General features: G+C 36.9%; 1 protein-coding gene across 1 annotated transcript in view; it reads right to left on the bottom strand.

Annotated features, from left to right (window-relative positions):
- The window catches only part of GDPD4 (glycerophosphodiester phosphodiesterase domain containing 4), a 115,348-nt gene that overhangs the window by 43,909 nt on the left and 53,413 nt on the right, over window positions 1-18,026 (bottom strand). The window contains exons 11-12 of the mRNA XM_072725333.1: window positions 13,734-13,955; window positions 12,640-12,794 (exon numbers count right to left, since the gene is read on the bottom strand). Coding sequence (XP_072581434.1) covers window positions 12,640-12,794; window positions 13,734-13,955 — 377 coding nt within the window. The remainder of the gene's footprint in view (window positions 1-12,639; window positions 12,795-13,733; window positions 13,956-18,026) is intronic.

Genomic DNA, 18,026 nt, shown 5'->3' on the forward strand with positions numbered 1-18,026 from the left:
CTCTCTGTGACTATCATAAATAAAAAATAAATAAATAAAAAAATAAAAAAATATCTGATTTTAAAAATTGGCAGAGGATCTGAACAGATGTATTTCCAGAGAAGACATACAGATGGCCAAAAGACACATGAAAAGATGTTCAATCTCACTCTTCATTAGAGAAATGCAGATCAAAATCACAATGAGACATCACCTTACACCTGTCAGAATGGCTAGCTAGTATCAATAAGGCAAGAAGTAACAAGAGCCGGTGAGGATGTGGAGAAAAAGGAACCCTTATACACTGTTGGTGGAAACGTAAATTATACATACCTCTATGTTTATTGCAGCTTTATTTACAATAAGCCAAGATATAGAAGCAGCCCAAATGTCCACCAAAATGAAGATGTGGTATATTTATATACAATGAAATATTACTCAACCATAAAAAGAAAGAGGTCTCACCATTTGCCATAATATAAATGGACCTAGAAAATATTATGCTAACTTAAGTTAGACAAAAAAAGACAAATTCTATATGATTTCAATTAAATGTGGAATCTTAAAGACAAAGTAAATGAATAACCAACAAACCAACCACATAGTAACAGATTCACAAACAGAACAAACTGCTGGTTGCCAGATGGAATGGGGTTGGAGGGCATAGGCAAAATAGGTAAAGGGGAGTGGGAAATACAGGTTTCCAGGGCAGCCCCGGTGGCCCAGCAGTTTGGCGCTGCCTTCGGCCCGGGGTGTGATCCCTGGAGATCCAGGATCAAGTCCCGCATTGGGCTCCCTGCATGGAGCCTGCTTCTCCCTATGCCTGTGTCTCTGCCTCTCTCTCTGTCTATCATGAATAAATAAAGTCTTAAAAAAAAAAAAAAAGAAATACAGGCTTCCAGTTACGGAATGAATAAGTCCATAAAGGGATAAAAGGTACAGTATAGGGAATATAGCCAATGGTATTGTAATAGCCTTATATGGTGACAGGTGGTAGCTATACTTGTGGTAAGCATAGCACAGAGTTGTTGTACACCTGAAACTAATGTAACATTGTGTCAACTATACCTCAATAAAAAATGAAGTGTTTTGGGTAACCCAGGTGGCTCAGCGGTTTAGTGCCACCTTCAGCCCAGGGCCTGATCCTGGAGGCCCGGGATTAAGTCCCGTGTCAGACTCTGGCATGGAATCTGCTCTCCCTCTGCCCATGTCTCTGCATCTCTCTGTGTCTCTCATGAATAAATAAATAAAAGCTTTTAAAAAAAACGAAGTGTTTTGAGAAAAGTAAATTATGAGAGCAGATATATACCATCTATTCTACACTTTAAGATTTAAAAAACTAAAGTATGTTTTTCTTAGAGTATTATTATACAGTATGGATTTTATTTTAAAGATTTTTCTATTATTTTTTAAAAGATTGTTTTAGATAGAGAGCACAAATGACCACAAGAATGAATGAGGGGAGGGGGCAGAGAGAGAGGGAGAATCTCAAGGATACTCCCTGATGAGTAAGGAGCCCAACGCAGGGCTTGATCTCATGAAACTGAGATTGTGACCAAAGCCGAAATTAAGAGTCGGATGCTCAACTGACTAAGCCATCCAGACGGCCCAGTGTGTATTTTAAATTTGGAATTATCCACTAATAGAATTGCCATTTAAAACTCCATATCTAATTCCAGCCTTCCATAAAAAGGTTTTTGCTCCTGTTGTCATATCTAAAACTCAAACATAAAGTTTCTACAAACAAAAAAATGAAGAGCAAATTAAACTTTAAGTAAAAGAAAATAAAGAACAGGAATCAATGAAATGAGAAAGTAAATTTGCAACAGATAAAGGGTAACAAAGCCAAAACTGGGTGTTTTGAAAGGATTAATAAAATTCATTAACTCCTAGCAAGACTGACCAAGGAAGAGAAGGAAAATAAAAATTTCTACTATCAAAATGCATTGGCAAATGACGTACCTGATTAAGGGTAAGTCTCAAAATCTATACAGAATTTATGAAACTCAAAGCCCCCAAAATAAATAACCCAGCTAAGAAATGGGCAGAAGACATGAATAGACATTTTCCAAAGAAGATATCCAGATGGTTAACTGACAGATGAAAAGATGTTCAACATCATTCTTCATCAGGGAAATACAAATCAAACCACAATGAGATACAACCTCAAATCATTTTAGTCAGAATGTCTAAAATAACAACACATTTTAGTCAGAATGGCTAAAATAACAACACTTTTTAGTCAGAATGGCTAAAATAACAACACAAGAAACAAGAGGTGTTGGCAAGGATGTGGAGAAAGGGGAACCCTCTCATACTGTTGGTGGGAATGCAATCTGTTGCAGCCACTCTAGAGAACAGTTTGGAGGTTCCTCAAAAAGTTAAAAATAAAAATACCCTATGACCCAGCAATTGCACCACTAAGTATTCAACCAAAGCATACATAAATACAGATTCAAAGGGGTACATGTACTCTAATGTTTATAGCAGCATTACCAACAATAGCCAAACTACAGAGAGAGCCCAAATATCCATCAACTGATAAGTAATATGGATACAGAAGAAGAGTGGAATATTATTTAGCCACCAAAAAGAATGAAGTCTTGCCATTTGCAGTGACACATACGGAGCTAGAGTGTATTATGCTAAGTGAAATAAGTTAGTCAGAGAAAGACAAATTCCATATGACTTCACTCATATGTGGAATTTAAGAAATAAAACAGATAAACATAGAGGAAGGGGAAAAAAGAGAGGAAGCAAACCACAGGGATTCTTAACTAGAGAGAACAAACTGAGGCTTGATGGAGGGAGGGGGGTGGAGGATGAGCTAAGAGGTTGATAGGTATTATGGAGGACACTTGTGATGAGCACTAGGTATTATATGTAAGTGCTGGATCACTAAGTTCTACTCCTGACACCAATATTACCCTATATGTTAACTACCTAGAATTTAAATAAAAACATCAAACAAAGGGAAAAAAAGTATTGGATGGAACGAGAAGTAAATGAACTAAATGCTAACAAACTGTTCACTTTAAAATGGTTAATTTCAAGGACAGACTCGAAGGTGGGGGAGGAATAGGAGACCTTAGTTTCATCTAGACCCAGGAATTCATCTAGATAGCTATCAATTCATTCTGAATACCTGCAAACTTAACCAGAGAGCTAAGAAAAGAATAGCTGCAACTCTACAAATAGAAAAGCAACCACTTTCAGCAAGAATGACAAGACAGAAAAACTCACCTAAAAAAAGAGAACAGGAGGCAGTACTGACAGGGACCTAATCTGTATGGGGCATAAGTAAAATGTTGGAACTAGAGTTCAGAAGAACGATTATAAAGATACTAGCTGGGTTTGAAAAAAGCACAGAAGACACTAGAGAATCCTTTTCTGAAGAAATAAAAGAACTAAAATCTAATGAAGTCAAAATAAAAAAGGTTATTAATGAGATGCAATAAAAAATGGGAGACTCTAACTGCCAGGATAAATGAGGCAGAAGAGAATTTGTGATCTAGAAGACAAAATGATAGAGAATAAAGAAGTTCAGAAAAAAAAAGAGATAAACAACTACTGGATGATGAGGAGGGAATTCAAGAAATAAGTGATACCATGGAGCAAAACAATATTAGAATAATTGGGATTCCAGAAGAGGAGGAAGAGGGGTGGAGTAGAAGGTATACTGGAGCAAATTATAATGGAGAACTTCCCTAATCTGGGGAAAGAAATAGGCATCCAAGTCCAGGAGGCACAGAGAACCCCCCTAAAAATCAATAAAAATAGGTCAACACCCTGACATATAATTGTGAAACTGGCAAACCTCAGAGACAAAGAGAAAATCCTGAAAGCAGCCCAGGACAATAGGTCTGTAACCTAAAATGGCAGAAACACTAGACTGGCATCAGACCTTTCCACAGAGGCCTGGCAGGCCAGAAAGGACTGGCGTCACATATTCAGAATGCTAAATGTGAAAAATATGCAGCTACGAGTGCTTTACCCATCTAGAATGTCATTCAAAATAGGAAAGATAAAAAGCTTCCAGACAAAGAGAAACTAAAACAATTTGTGATCACCAAACCAGCCCTACAAGAAATATTAAAAGGGATCCTTTAAGTGAAGAGAGAGCCCAAAAGTAACATAGACTAGAAAGGAACAGAGACAACATACAGAAATACTGACTCTCCAGGTAATACAAGGGCACTAAATTCATGTCTTTCAACAATTACTCTGAATGTAAATGGGTTAAATGCCAAAGTCAAAAGACATGGGGTATCAGACTGGATAACAAAGCAAGACCCATGGATATGCTATCTGCAAGAGGCTCATTTTAGACCCAAAGACACCTCAAGATTTAAAGTCGGGGGTGAAAAACCATTTATCATGCTAACAGACATCAAAAGAAAGCTGAAGTGGTGATCCTTATATCAGACAAATTAGATTTCAAACCAAAGACTGTATTAAGAAATGAGGAAGGACACTATATCATAATTAAAAAGTTTATCCAATAAGAGGACCTAACAATTGTAAATATTTATGTCCCTAACCTGGGAACATCCAATTTTATTAGCCAATTAATAACGAAATTAAAGAAACACATCAATAATAATACAATAATAGTAGGAGATTTTAACACTCTACTCAAGCAATGGATAGATCACTTAAGCAGAAGATCAACAAGGAAACAAGGGCTTTGAATGACACACTGGTCCAGACAGATTGCACAGATATATTCAGAGCATTCCATCCTAAAGCAACAGAATACACATTCTTCTCAAGGGGGCACATGGAACATTTTCCAGAAGAGATCACATACTAGGTCACAAATCAGGTCTCAACGGGTACCAAAAGACTGGGATAATTCCCTGGATATTTTCAGACTGTAATGCTTTGAAACTGGAATTCAATCACAAGAGGAAATTTGGAAAGAACTCAAACACATGGAGGTTAAAGAGCATCCTATAAAGAATGAAGGACTCAATCAGGAAATTAAAGATGAATTTTTATTTATTTTTAATTTTTTTATTGGAGTTCAACTTGCCAACATATAGCATAACACCCAGTGCTCATCCTGCCAAGCACCCCCCTCAGTGCCCATCACCCAGTCACCCCAACCCCCCACCCACCTCCCCTTGTTCATTTCCCAGAGTTAGGTGTCTCATGGAAACAAATGAAAATGAAAATACAACTGTTCAAAAACCTTTGGGATGCAGCAAAGTCAGTCCTAAGAGGAAAGTATATAGCACCACAAGCCTTTCTCAAGAAACAAGAAAGGTCTCAAATAGACACCCTAACCTTATACCTAAAGGAGCTGGAGAAATAACAGTAAATAAAGCCTAAAACTAGCAGGAGATGAGAAATAATAAAGGTTAGAGTAGAAATCAATGAAATAGAAACCAAAAGAACAGTAGAACACATCATCGAGATTAGGAGCTGGTTCTCTGAAAGAATTAATAAGATTGATAAACTCCTGGACAGACTTCTCAAAAAGAAAAAAGGACTCCAATAAATAAAATCATGAATAAAAGAAGAGAGATCACAACTAACATCAAAGAAATACAAACAGGGATGCCTGGGTGGCTCAACAGTTGAGCATCTGCCTTTGGCTCAGGGCATAGTCCCGGGATCTGGGATCAAGTCTGGCATTGGGCTCCTTGCAGGGAGCCTGCTTCTCCCTCTGCCTGTTTCTCTGCCTTTCTCTCTCTGTGTCTCTTGTGAATAAATAAATAAAATTTAAAAAAAAAGAAATACAAATAATTATAAGAACATATTATGAACAACTATATGATAACAAATTGGGCAACCTGGAAGAAATGGGTACATTCCTAGAAATGTATAAACTACCAAAACTGAAACAGGAAGAAATAGAAAACCTGAACAGACCCATAACCAGCAAGGAAGTTGAAGCAGTCATCAAAAGTCTCCCAACAAATAAAGAGTCTAGGGCTGGATGGCTTCCCAGAGGAATTCTACCAAACATTTAAAGAAGAATTAATACCTATTCTTCTGAAACTCTTTCAAAAAATAGAAACGGAAGGAAAACTGCCAAATTCATTCTATGAGGCCAGCATTACCTTGATCCCAAAACCAGACAAAGACCCTATCAAAAAAGGAGAATTACAGATCAATATCCATGATGAACATGGATGCAAAAATGCTCACCAAGATACTAGCCAATGGGATCCAAAAGGATTATTTACCACGACCAAGTGGGATTTATTCCTGGGCTGCAAATGTGGTTCAACATCTTCACATCAATCAATGTGATACACTACATTAATAAAAGAAAGGACAAGAATCATATGATCCCTTCAATAGGTGTAGAAAAACATTTGACAAAATACAGCATCATTTCTTAATAAAAACCCTCAAGAAAGTAGGGCTAGAAGGAACCTACTTCAATATCATAAAGACCATATGTGAAAGACCCACAGTTAATATCATCCTCAATGGGGAAAAACAGAGCTTTTCCCCTAAGGTAAGGAACACTACAAGGATGTCCACTATCACCACTGTTGTTCAACATAGTACTGGACATCCTAGCCTCAGAAATCAGACAACAAAAAGAAATAAGAGGCATCTGAATCAGTAAAGAAGTCAAACTTTCACTCTTCACAGATGACATGATACTCTATGTAGAAAACCGATAGGACTTATTCACAAAATTGCTAGAACTGATACAGGAATTCAGCAAAGTCACAGGATGTAAAATCAATGCACAGAAGTCTACTGCATTTCTATACACCAATACTAAAGGAACACAAAGAGAAAACAAGAAATTGGTCCCATTTACGACTGCACCAAAACCCGTAAGATATCTAGGAAAAACCTAACAAAAGTGGTAAAAGATCTGTACTCTTAAAACTATAGAATACTTATGAAAGAAACTGAGGAAGACACAAAGAAATGGAAAAAGATTCCATGCTCATGTACTGGAAGAACAACATGTTCTATAATTAAAATGTCTACAGTACCCAAAGCAATCTACACATTTAATGCAATCAAATGGACTCTCAACTATATGGTCAACTAATCTTTGACAAAGGAGGAAAGAATAGCCAATGGAAAAAACAGTCTTCAACAAATGGTAGTGGGAAAACTGGACAGTGACATGCAAAAGAATGATACTAGACCACTTCCTATAACATACACAAAAATAAACTCCAAATGGATGAAAGACCTAAATGTGAGACAGGAATCCATCAAAATCCTAAAGGAGAACACGGACAGCAACTTCTCTGACTTAGGCCATAGCAACTGTTTTCTAGAAATGACAAAGACACAAAAGGAAATGGAAAAAGATTCCATGCTCACGGATTGGAAGAACAAATATTGTTAAAATGTCTGTGTTACCTAGAGCAATCTATACACTCAACACAATCCTTATCAAAATACCATCAACCTATTTCAGAGTTGGAACAAATAATCCTAAAATTTGTATGGAACCAGAAAAGACCTCTCATAACCAAAGGAATATTGAAAAAGAAAACCAAAACCGGTGGCATCACAATTCTGACTTCAAGCTCTATTACAAAGCTGTAATCATCAAGACAGTATGGTAATCGCACAAAACCAGACACCTAGATCAATGGAACAGAACAAAGAATCCAGAAATGGACCCTCAATTCTATGGTCAACTGATCTTTGACAAAGCAGGAAAAGAATATCCAATGGAAAAAAGACAGTCTCTTCAACAAATGGTATTGGGAAAACTGGACAGCTAAATGCAAAGAATGAAACTGGAGCAGTTTCCATTTCATGGTTCCTCACACCATACACAAAAATAGACTCAAATAGATGAAAGGCCTAAGTCTGAGACAGGAATCCATCAAAATCCTAAAGGAGAACACAGGCAGCAACCTCTGTGACCTTGGCTACAGCAACTTCTTGCTAGACACATCTCCAAAGGCAAGGGAAACAAATGCAAAAATGAACTACTGGGACTTCATCAAAATAAAAAGCTTTTGCACAGCAAAGGAAACAATCAACAAAACTAAAGGGCAACGATGAAATGGGAGAATATATTTGCAAATGACATATTTGATAAAAGATTAGTATCCAAAATCTATAAAGAACTTAAACTCAATACTCAAAAAACAAAAAATCCAATTAAAACATGGGCAGAAGATGTGAATAGACATTTTTCCAAAGAAGACATCCAGATGGGTAATAGACACATGAAAATATGAGCAACAGATGCTCATCATCAGGGAAATACAAATCAAAACCACAATGATGGGCGGCCCCAGTGGCTCAGCGGTTTAGTGCCGCCTTCAGCCCAGGGCGTGATCCTGGAGACCCGGGATCGAGTCCCACATCGGGCTCCCTGCATGGAGCCTGCTTCTCCCTCTGCCTGTGTCTCTGCCTCTCTCTCTCTCTCTCTCTGTCTCTCATGAATAAATAAATAAAATCTTTAAAAAAAACCACACACACAATGAACTGTCACCTCACACCAGGCAAGATGGCTAAAATGAACAGGTCAGGAAATGACAGATGTTGATGAGGATGTGGAGAAAGGGGAGCCTTATTGTACTCTTATGTACTTTTACATTACTCTGATGTAAGCTGGTGCAGCCACTCTGGAGAACAGTATGAAGGTTCCTCAAAAAATATAAAAAAAAAGAATGAAAATAGAGGTACCCTATGACCCAGCAATGACTACTGGGTATTTACCCTAAAGATACAAATGTAGTGATCTGAAGGGGCACCTGCACCCCATTGTTTATAGCAAGAGTGTCCACAATAGCCAAACTACAGAAAAGCCCAGATGTCCATCGACAGATGAATGGATAAAGAAGATGTGGTGTGTATATATATATATATATATATATATATATATATATACACACACATACATACACAATGGAGTACTACTCAGCCATAAAAAGGAATTCTTGCCATTTGCAATGACATGGATGGAACTAGAGGGTATTATGCTAAGCAAAATAAGTCAATCAGAGAGAATTATCATATGATCTCACTCACGTCTGGAACTGAAGAAACAAAACAGAGGATCATAACAGAAGAAAAAATAAAACAAGATGAAATCAGAGAGGGAGACAAACCATAAGAGGCCCTTAATCATAAGAAACAAACTGAAGGTTCCTGGAGGGAAAGGATAACTGGGTGATGGGCATTAAGAAGGGCACATGATATAATGAGTATTGGGTGTTATAGGTGACTGATGATCACTGACCTCTATCTGAAGCCAATAATACATTATGTTAATTCATTTAATTTAAATTAAAAAAAAAGGAAGTGAAAAAATTTGTTTAAATGGCAGAATTCACATGTGGGGCAGAATAAAATAAAATGGTAAGGTAGATCTGCATTTATTAACATGGGAAGATATTTAGGATATATTGTTGAACTTGGAAAAAGTATTATCTCGATTTTGTGAAAATATAAATCCACACATGCATGTGTGAATCTGTGTGAATCTGTGTGCATTCAAATGTGCACACAGTCACATGGAGAAAATACAAGTTACCTTTGGATGAAAAGATAAGGATATTTTCACTGCCTTTACATCTTTCTGAACAGCATGAATGTTTTCACAAGCATGAATTGCTTTTACAATCATAAAAAAAAATAAAGCCATATTCATTTTGATAGATAGATAGATAGATAGATAAATAAATAAGGTTAATTTTAAGTTCTCACTTAGGTCAGTCAGTAGAGCATGAGACTCTTAAAATGGTTAATTTTATGTTATATGAATTTCACCTCAATAAATCAGGGTTTAAAATTAAGAGAGAGAGAGAGCACAAGCAGGGGGAGTGGCAGATTCCCTGCTGAGCAGGGAGCCAAGCACAGGGCTTGATTCCAGGATCCCAGGATTGTGATCTGAGCTGAAGGCAGACACTTAACTGACTGAGCCACCCAGGCTTTTAAAAAATGCTGTAAAAATTTCCACATTAGAAATAAAGCAGAGGACATCTCTATGTTAATATAAATTGATTAAAATAATATATTTAGGGATCCCTGGGTGGCTCAGCGGTTTGGCGCCTGCCTTCGGCCCAGGGCGTGATCCTGGAGACCCAGGATCGAGTCCCACGTCGGGCTCCCGGTGCATGGAGCCTGCTTCTCCCTCTGCCTGTGTCTCTGCGTCTCTCTCTGTGTCTCTCACGAATAAATAAAATATTAAAAAAAAAAGATGACAAAAAAAATAAAAAATAAAATAAAATAATGTATTTAAAGCATTCTTAGTCAAAAATGGCAAGGTCATAATGTCTTGTGAACATGGTCAGATAAACTATGACGTGAGCATAATAATCACAGGGAATATACTGGATATGTGATCATAATTACAAATATTCTGGTCATAAACATTACACAAGTAACTTAAGGTACAACTGCTTAATTTCTTAAAATGCAGTGGTCCTTGAGGAGAAAGACTTGGAATAATGTACAGCACAGGAATTTATCACGATCAGCTCTGCAGTATAGTTATATGGAAAAACCTCTTTTGTTCTTATTAGAATACATGGTTTCCCTAAGGAAAAGGATAGTGCCTTGCTTTGGACTTTTCATATAAAACTAGCATGATACACTTGTACATACTAGTACTCAGTAAATACTTGCTGAGCTAAATTAAACTGCTTAGCTTTACAATAGGATTCAGGACATGATCCCTCTCAAATCTGATGCCAGTTGAAACTGTGCCCATATAACTACAGCCAAGGAATAACCTTATACCTAGGGTGAAAAAATTTGGACTTCTGGACTCTGTCAGACCTATATTTAAATCTCAGTTTGGTCCCCTACTGATTAAGTATATTAATTTTGGTGAATTATCTAGCCTATCTGAACTTTTCCTCTTTAGAAACAAGTTTCCTCATTTGAAAAAATGGGGATGATGATCATTTCTAGGGCACAGCATGTAAGGATGGTGATGATAAAAGCAGCAGCTGATGCTTGTGTTCTTACACTTGCCCAGTATTTTGCATGCACATTATATAAAGAATATTATCATCTAATCTTTTAACCAGTTCATCATGTTATTGTTATTCTTTTTTTCCTCCTTAGGTTGTTGCTATCTTAATTTACAAATGAGAAAACAAATGATCAGAAATTTATCTAAAGTCCTATGTGTAGATGATGAGGAGGGCAGAAACTGAGAAAGAGCCTGTGGTCTAACAACCACAGAACCTGACACATAGTAAATGCTCAATAAATGGAAGCTATTATAATTATTTTTCAAGTACTAGATTGATCTAAATAATGAGTAGGAGATAAGGACACCATCATAGAGCTATTTTCTATTTGAAAACATGTAAAAGGAAAGAAAAATACACTCAAAATAGTAGTAGTTGAGCAAAGAGAAATCTGATTAGGAAACAGAGGTAAAACATTGCTAAAAGAAAAAAGATAGTATTTCATGATCAACCACCAAAAGGCCAGAGAGGCAGAAGAAGCAAGAGCAGGAGCAGAGGTAAATCTAACAGCTTAGTTCAAGGCTTGAGTTGCAGAAAAACAGCAAGAATTTTTAAAAGATTAATGCATTTATTTATTCATGAGAGAGATAGAGAAAGAGGCAGAGACATGTGCAGAGGGAGAAGCAGGCTTCTTGCAGGGAGCCTGATGGGGGACTTGATCCCCCAGACCCAGGATCATGCCCTGAGCTGAAGGCAGGTGCTCAAAAGCTGAGCCACCCAGGCATCTAGTGGGAATTTTTATTAAGCCCAAGGAGATTTTGTATATCTCTGCAGGGAAAACTTTGTTGTTTTTTTTTTTGTTGTTGTTGTTGTTTTTTGTTTTTGTTTTTAAAGATTTTATTTTTATTTATTGAGACAGAGAGAGAGAGAGAGAGAGAGAGGCAGAGACACAGGCAGAGGGAGAAGCAGGCTCCATGTTGGGAGCCCGATGTGGGACTCGATCCAGCGTCTCCAGGATCACACCCCTGGCTGCAGGCGGCGCTAAACCTCTGCACCACCAGGGCTGCCCAAAAACTGTTTTTGAACATTTAAAATCATCTGAAAAATTTTACTTTCAAATATAAGAGAAAGGAAACGTGGATTAAATCAAGGAGTGATTAATAACAGTTAAGTCTGAAAAAGGTACCATTTTATTCCCTGGTGCTTTTAATTTGAAAAATCTGTCACTAATTACATATTTATAAACATAGCTAATAATTTGTTTCTTCTTGTCCTTGGTTGTTTTAAGGTTGTTTTTTAAAAATAATTATTAAAAAAATAAAAAATAAAAATAATTATTTAGTTATGAGCAGGAGAGAAGGACACCATCTTAATTATACCTATAAAAAATCTGGCTATCTGGACCACAAAGCTATTTATGAGGAACTGCAATCCATCTGGTAATGGCAGGAGGAATAAACAACTTCCTGATTTCTGACTGTTCAATCACCTTACATAAGAACAAAACCACTAAGCATACAAAAAAGTGTGCTGAATGATAACACATTGGAGATAAAGGAGAAGGGGCTGAAGACTGTGTTCAAGGGACACAGTCTACACTTGAAAGTTTGCTGGCAGAGGGAGGAAGAAAGATAGCGTGGGATGGGGAAGAGGGGAAAATAGGGGATTCCAAAAAGAACCACACAAAGAAACTCTGAGATGAGACAGAGAAGCCAAAGCACTTGGTAGGAGTACTGATTTTATGCAAGTAAGGCAATACCTGCCGAGAGAGGTATGGTCAAACTCTTACCTCAACCCACTGTAGAATAACCTCTTGTAGTCAACATTTATTATACTGATATTTTCTTTTGTAAGACGTTCAATGGAAAATAACCGGCCCACTTGCTGAAAACCAGGAGCTGCGTTTCTGACATACTGCCTATCAAAACTTGACAACCAAAAAATCTGTAAGGATAAAAAGGAAGTCTTTCAGTGGATAATCAGCTCTCCAGGTACAAAGAGTTCCATGTAGAAGAGAGAGAGCAGGGAGTCCCAGGGAGCAGAGTCCCAGGGAGAGATCTAGCCCTTAGTGAAAAGAGTCACCTTGGCCTCATACTGTCTAATGAACTCTTATAATGTGGCTTTCACCAGGATTGTTCTGGAGCTGAGATTTCTCAGAGTTAACATCCTGAGTCAAAGGCCCATTGGTGTTCCAATAGCCTCACACTAGCCAAAGTGGATAAGGAGTTGGTAGGTGCGGGTTAAAGGCAGGAATCATATTTCCTCTGGCTGAGGACACTAAAAATCATCTTTGAAAGGGGTTATTTCCTGTCAGTGGAGAATGCTTATATGATTCATCCGTGGAAATAGTTTTATTTGCAGGAAAACACATATTGGTTTCAGTCAGTAATCTACCATATTCTGAGAATTTAAGAGATTTGGAATGACTGTTCAAGTGCAGAGAATTGCTTCTGAAAAACATGATGAACAAATCCCTGCTTGAATAAGAACCAGCTGTTTCTTCTGTATTAAAGATTTGGTTAAAGCCAAATCTTCAAAGCCTCAGTGCTGCCCAGGCCCCTTATAATAGTTCTATGCTAGTGGTGGTGTAAGTCACATCACATAGTCTTTACACACATGCCTTTTAACAGAGTGCTGTTACATCTTTTGGTTTGGAGTAGCAAACAGCTACTGTTTTTCTCCCCTGAGATAAATGTAACTGGGTCATTCTTAGATTCCCACATGTGGCTACATAAGTAACCACCTCTATATCTACAGAGAGCAAAATTATTTGAGCATCCCAGGGAAGTTCTACAAGGTGGGTCAGGTTCAACTGCTATACTCCTGGGACATGCTACCCACCTCCCAAACTAAATTCTACTGTAAATAATGAGGTAGACATACCAGATGTTGCTCAATTTTAGAGGCAAGGATCACGCTTACTACATGGCGAACATATGTGTTTCTGAGAGGATGTTTTTGTGTAGGGCCATTAAGATCAAATATCACAAATTTTTGTTCCTTCTGTGCAAGTTCCAATAGATCAGTTAGTCTTGGAATTGTCTGATTTTCTGCTTTTTCACGATCAGCCTTTGATAGGCGTTTCATTTTGTAAAATGGTTTGAACTAAAAACAAATATATCAGAGAATACATGGACTCTTATCAAAAGCAATTTCCAATTTTCCTGCTCTATAGCCCTACACCCAGCCCTACCTCCATTTTGCTCCATTACCATTCAACCCACCAGACCCTCTGAAATACTGGTCCTGAGATAAGAGTTGCCAAGGAGAGAAATTCAATGCAATCTTCATATACATAATTATGGTATTTGGAATGATTTCTTCTATACTGTAGAACATGTGTTTGCACTGAAGGTCCTTAATAATTTTGTCTTGACCTTTTCAGCTTTTTTTCTATAAGTTGAGGTAATAAAATCTCTCTTCATAAAAGTCACACCGGCTTCCCACATTTGCTTTCACTATTCTAATTTATGTAATGGGAAGAAAATAGGCGTTGGCTTTAGATAAAATTGGATTCAATTCCAGCTCCATCGCTCGTTGGCTTTCCTTGCTTAATCTACCTGTTAAAAATCTTATCCTAAACCTATAAAGCCCAGCTTAAATGTTACCTCCTTCACGAAGCCTTCCTTAAATATTCCTGAACTAACGAGATTCTGATGGTATTAAACTCCAGAGGCTCATTTTTACACCTCAGTTGTATGTTTCATTCTGCCTTCTATTTGTTTACATCTTAAATCAGATTCAAATCCTTGTTTTGTATGTGTCTTGCTGTGTAATCTTGGTAAAACTGTTTAAATTCTCAAAGTCTTCATTGCCCAAATTATAAAATGGGTGAAGGGAGAGGCAATCTATGTATTTCTCAGGATTATTTTGAATATTAAATATGATAAAATATTTACAGGGTCTACAAGCATGTCTAGTACATAGAAAAGTACACAATTCACATTGTTCCCTCACTCCCTACTGCCTCTACGGGAATGTACCTCCCTTATGGCAGGAACTGTCCTGTTTTCTTTGCAATACACAGCGTTTCATTTTACACCATACATTTATTAGCCATATTACATTTAACAGATGACTACTTTTATAGTCATTTGCCCATTTTAAATAATTTGTGGGTGAAGTAAGTGATAAAAGGCTATGCCTAAGAAGGAAACAGGACATGGGTCCTTTTCTCAAGAGGCAAGTAATCTTTTTTTTCTACACGACTTTATCTTTGTTCTCATCTTATCCTATTTCTTCCTTCTTCTGGTCTCCTTCTTGGCAAAGAAACAGTCATGTTATACAGTATCCTCATGCCAGAACAGAAGTCAGACCATAGAAATAAAGTCAAACTATGGTCTAGATCTGAGTTGAGGTCTGTTATTAAGGGTTTTATTAATTCTCAGGAAAATAGAAAATTTGCTTCAGAATTCAATATTCTGTTATATTCCACCAGATCAAGGCCAACTAATTCTCTTATTAGACCTTCATTTGGGGAAAACTGTTAAAAGAACACAATGGGAAAGACCAAGACAGAACTTAAATAACTCAGCTGTGCACAATTTTTAAAAAGTCCCTGAATGGGCGTAAATAAGAATGTACTGTGCAAGGACTTTTATAAAGCCTTTCCTTTAAAGATAAATTAAACAAAAAATGTTTTTAAAGGTTAAATAATATGAGAGCTTAAAACTAGATTCCAGGGACGCCTCAGTGGCTCAGTGAGTGGCTGGGCATCTGCCTTGGGCTCAGGTTGTGATCCCAGGTCCCGGGATCGAGTCCTACATCAGGCTCCCCGGAGGGAGCCTGCCTCTCCCTCTGCCTGTATTCTGCCTCTCTCTGTGTGTCTCTCATGAATACATAAAATCTTTAAGATAAAATAAAATAAAACTAGATTCCAGTAAGCTTTAAATACTATTATGGGTTAGATCTAATGGCAGAAGTTAATTGAGCATCTTTTTTGGTATATAAAATCAGGGACTTAGTGAGAAAGATAAACTGGAATGGGACACAGCCAGTTTAGAGAATCTCCAACATATGGTTAAACATTTTCAAAAAAGCACTAGGAAGTAAAGAGCTAGAAATGAAAACCAACCTCTGGTTCTCCACATAAGACACCTGGTTCATCAAATAAAAACAACACTAAAAAGTCCTTAGTTCTTTGTGCTTATGCTTAGAGAAATTACAAGTAGGATGATCCAATGTATCATACTGGTAAGAAAAAGAACAATTATCCAAAATCTGCCCAATAATCCCACTTAAAGGGAAACATTACCATTCAACATACAATTCTGAAGAGAGCTATCTGTAAATATAGATGAACAACAATACAACTTCTTGTTGATATAGGTGCCACTATCTTTACTATTAATCCTAACACCATGGAAATTCAGGTTGCTCAAAGTACTAAAAACCATTTAAGTAGTGGGAATTTCTAATAATCTTAAATCATTTTCCACGTCCCAATCCATAACTATTATTATTATTATTATTGTCAGAAGAACATTCCTTTCTGTTCTATGGCACATTCCTATAAATTTCATCATTAGGAATCTATTCTGCAAAAATAATCTACCAAAAGAAAAAACACCACAGACAAAATATTTTCAGGAGTTGCAGAAAGTTCTACTGCACATTATCAAATTATGGCTATATTCATTATCCAGAGTTCAGTAAACTTACTCTGTGAAGGCCAAATACAAAATGTTTTTGATTCTGTGAGACACAGTCTCTGTTGTCACAACTACTGAACTCTGCTATACAGTGCAAAAAACAGCAACACACAATTTATAAGTGATTAAGCATGGTTATGTTCCAGTAAATATTTATGGATCCTGAAATTTTGAGTTTTATATCATTTTTTATAGGTCATGGGACATTTTTCTTTTGATTTTTTTCAACCATGTAGAAATGTAAAAACCACTCTTATTAGCTCACAAGCTGTATAAAAATAGCCAGTAGCTGGATCTGGACAGCAAGCCACCATTTGCCAACATCTGATCTAGGCCATGATATATTGACTAAGGAAGGGCATAATCCAATTCCAGATCACAAATTATCCAAAATCCAAGGCCAAACACTAAGGACAATTAAATAATTCCTGGGATTATTTGGATGTCATAGAGTATACACAGCAAGCTCTTTTGAAAATAGGCCTCTGTATGATTTAAGTTAATCAAACATTGTGGGAACCATTCTCACAAAACACAAAAAGCAAAAACACCTTCAATAATCTCAAAATATTTCTTCAACAATCATCTTTGCTGATCTTCCAAGTCATAATAAAACTTTCTTTTTGAAAGTACATAAAAGGAGAGGCCATGGTCTAAAAGTATTAGCAACCTGGCACACATCAAAGACTGATTGCCTAGTAATCCCTACTCTTTGATCCAGTGGCAAAGCTTTTTATCTTTGCCTCAGAAGAATATGCAAACTGGTGCAGCCATTCTAGAGTACAGTTTGGAGGTTTCTTATAAAGTTAAAAATAGAACTACTCTACAATCCAGCAACTGAACTACTAGGTATTTACCCAAAGCATACAAAAATATAGATTCAAGGGGGTACATGCATCCAGATGTTTATATAGCAGTATTATCAACAACAGCAAAACTATGGAGAGTATCCAAATGTCCACTGACTGATGAATGGATAAAGAAGAGGCAGTACACACACATGCAGAATATTACCCAATCATCAAAAAGAAAAATCTTGCCATTTGCAATGACATGGAGAGAGCTAACATGTATTACAGTAAGGAAATAAGTCAGTCAGAGAAAGATAAATACCCTACAATCTCACTCATGTGTAGAATTTAGGAAAGAAAACCAACGAACATATGGGAAGGGAGAAAAGTAAAAAGGAGAGAGAGAAACACGCCTTAAGTGACTCTTACCTATGGAGAACCAGCTGAGGGTTGATGGAGGAGGTGGAGGGAGGGTGGGCTAGATGGGTGATGAGTATTAAGGAGTGCACTGTTATGATAAGCACTGGGTGTTGTATATAAGTGATGAACCACTGAATTCTACTTCAGAAACCAATATTGCACTATATGTTAACAAAAAATGTTTTAAAAGGGTGAAATGAAAAAAATAAAAATAAATTTAAAAAAATTTTAAAAGGGTGAAATGTAGCTAACCATTACAAAAACTACCAATTTTAAAAGCTAGACAAAAACACAAGGGAAAAGAAATAATGGAG

The sequence above is a fragment of the Vulpes vulpes genome, chromosome 11 (genome assembly GCF_048418805.1).
Source record: "Vulpes vulpes isolate BD-2025 chromosome 11, VulVul3, whole genome shotgun sequence".
Classification (NCBI taxonomy): domain Eukaryota; kingdom Metazoa; phylum Chordata; class Mammalia; order Carnivora; family Canidae; genus Vulpes; species Vulpes vulpes.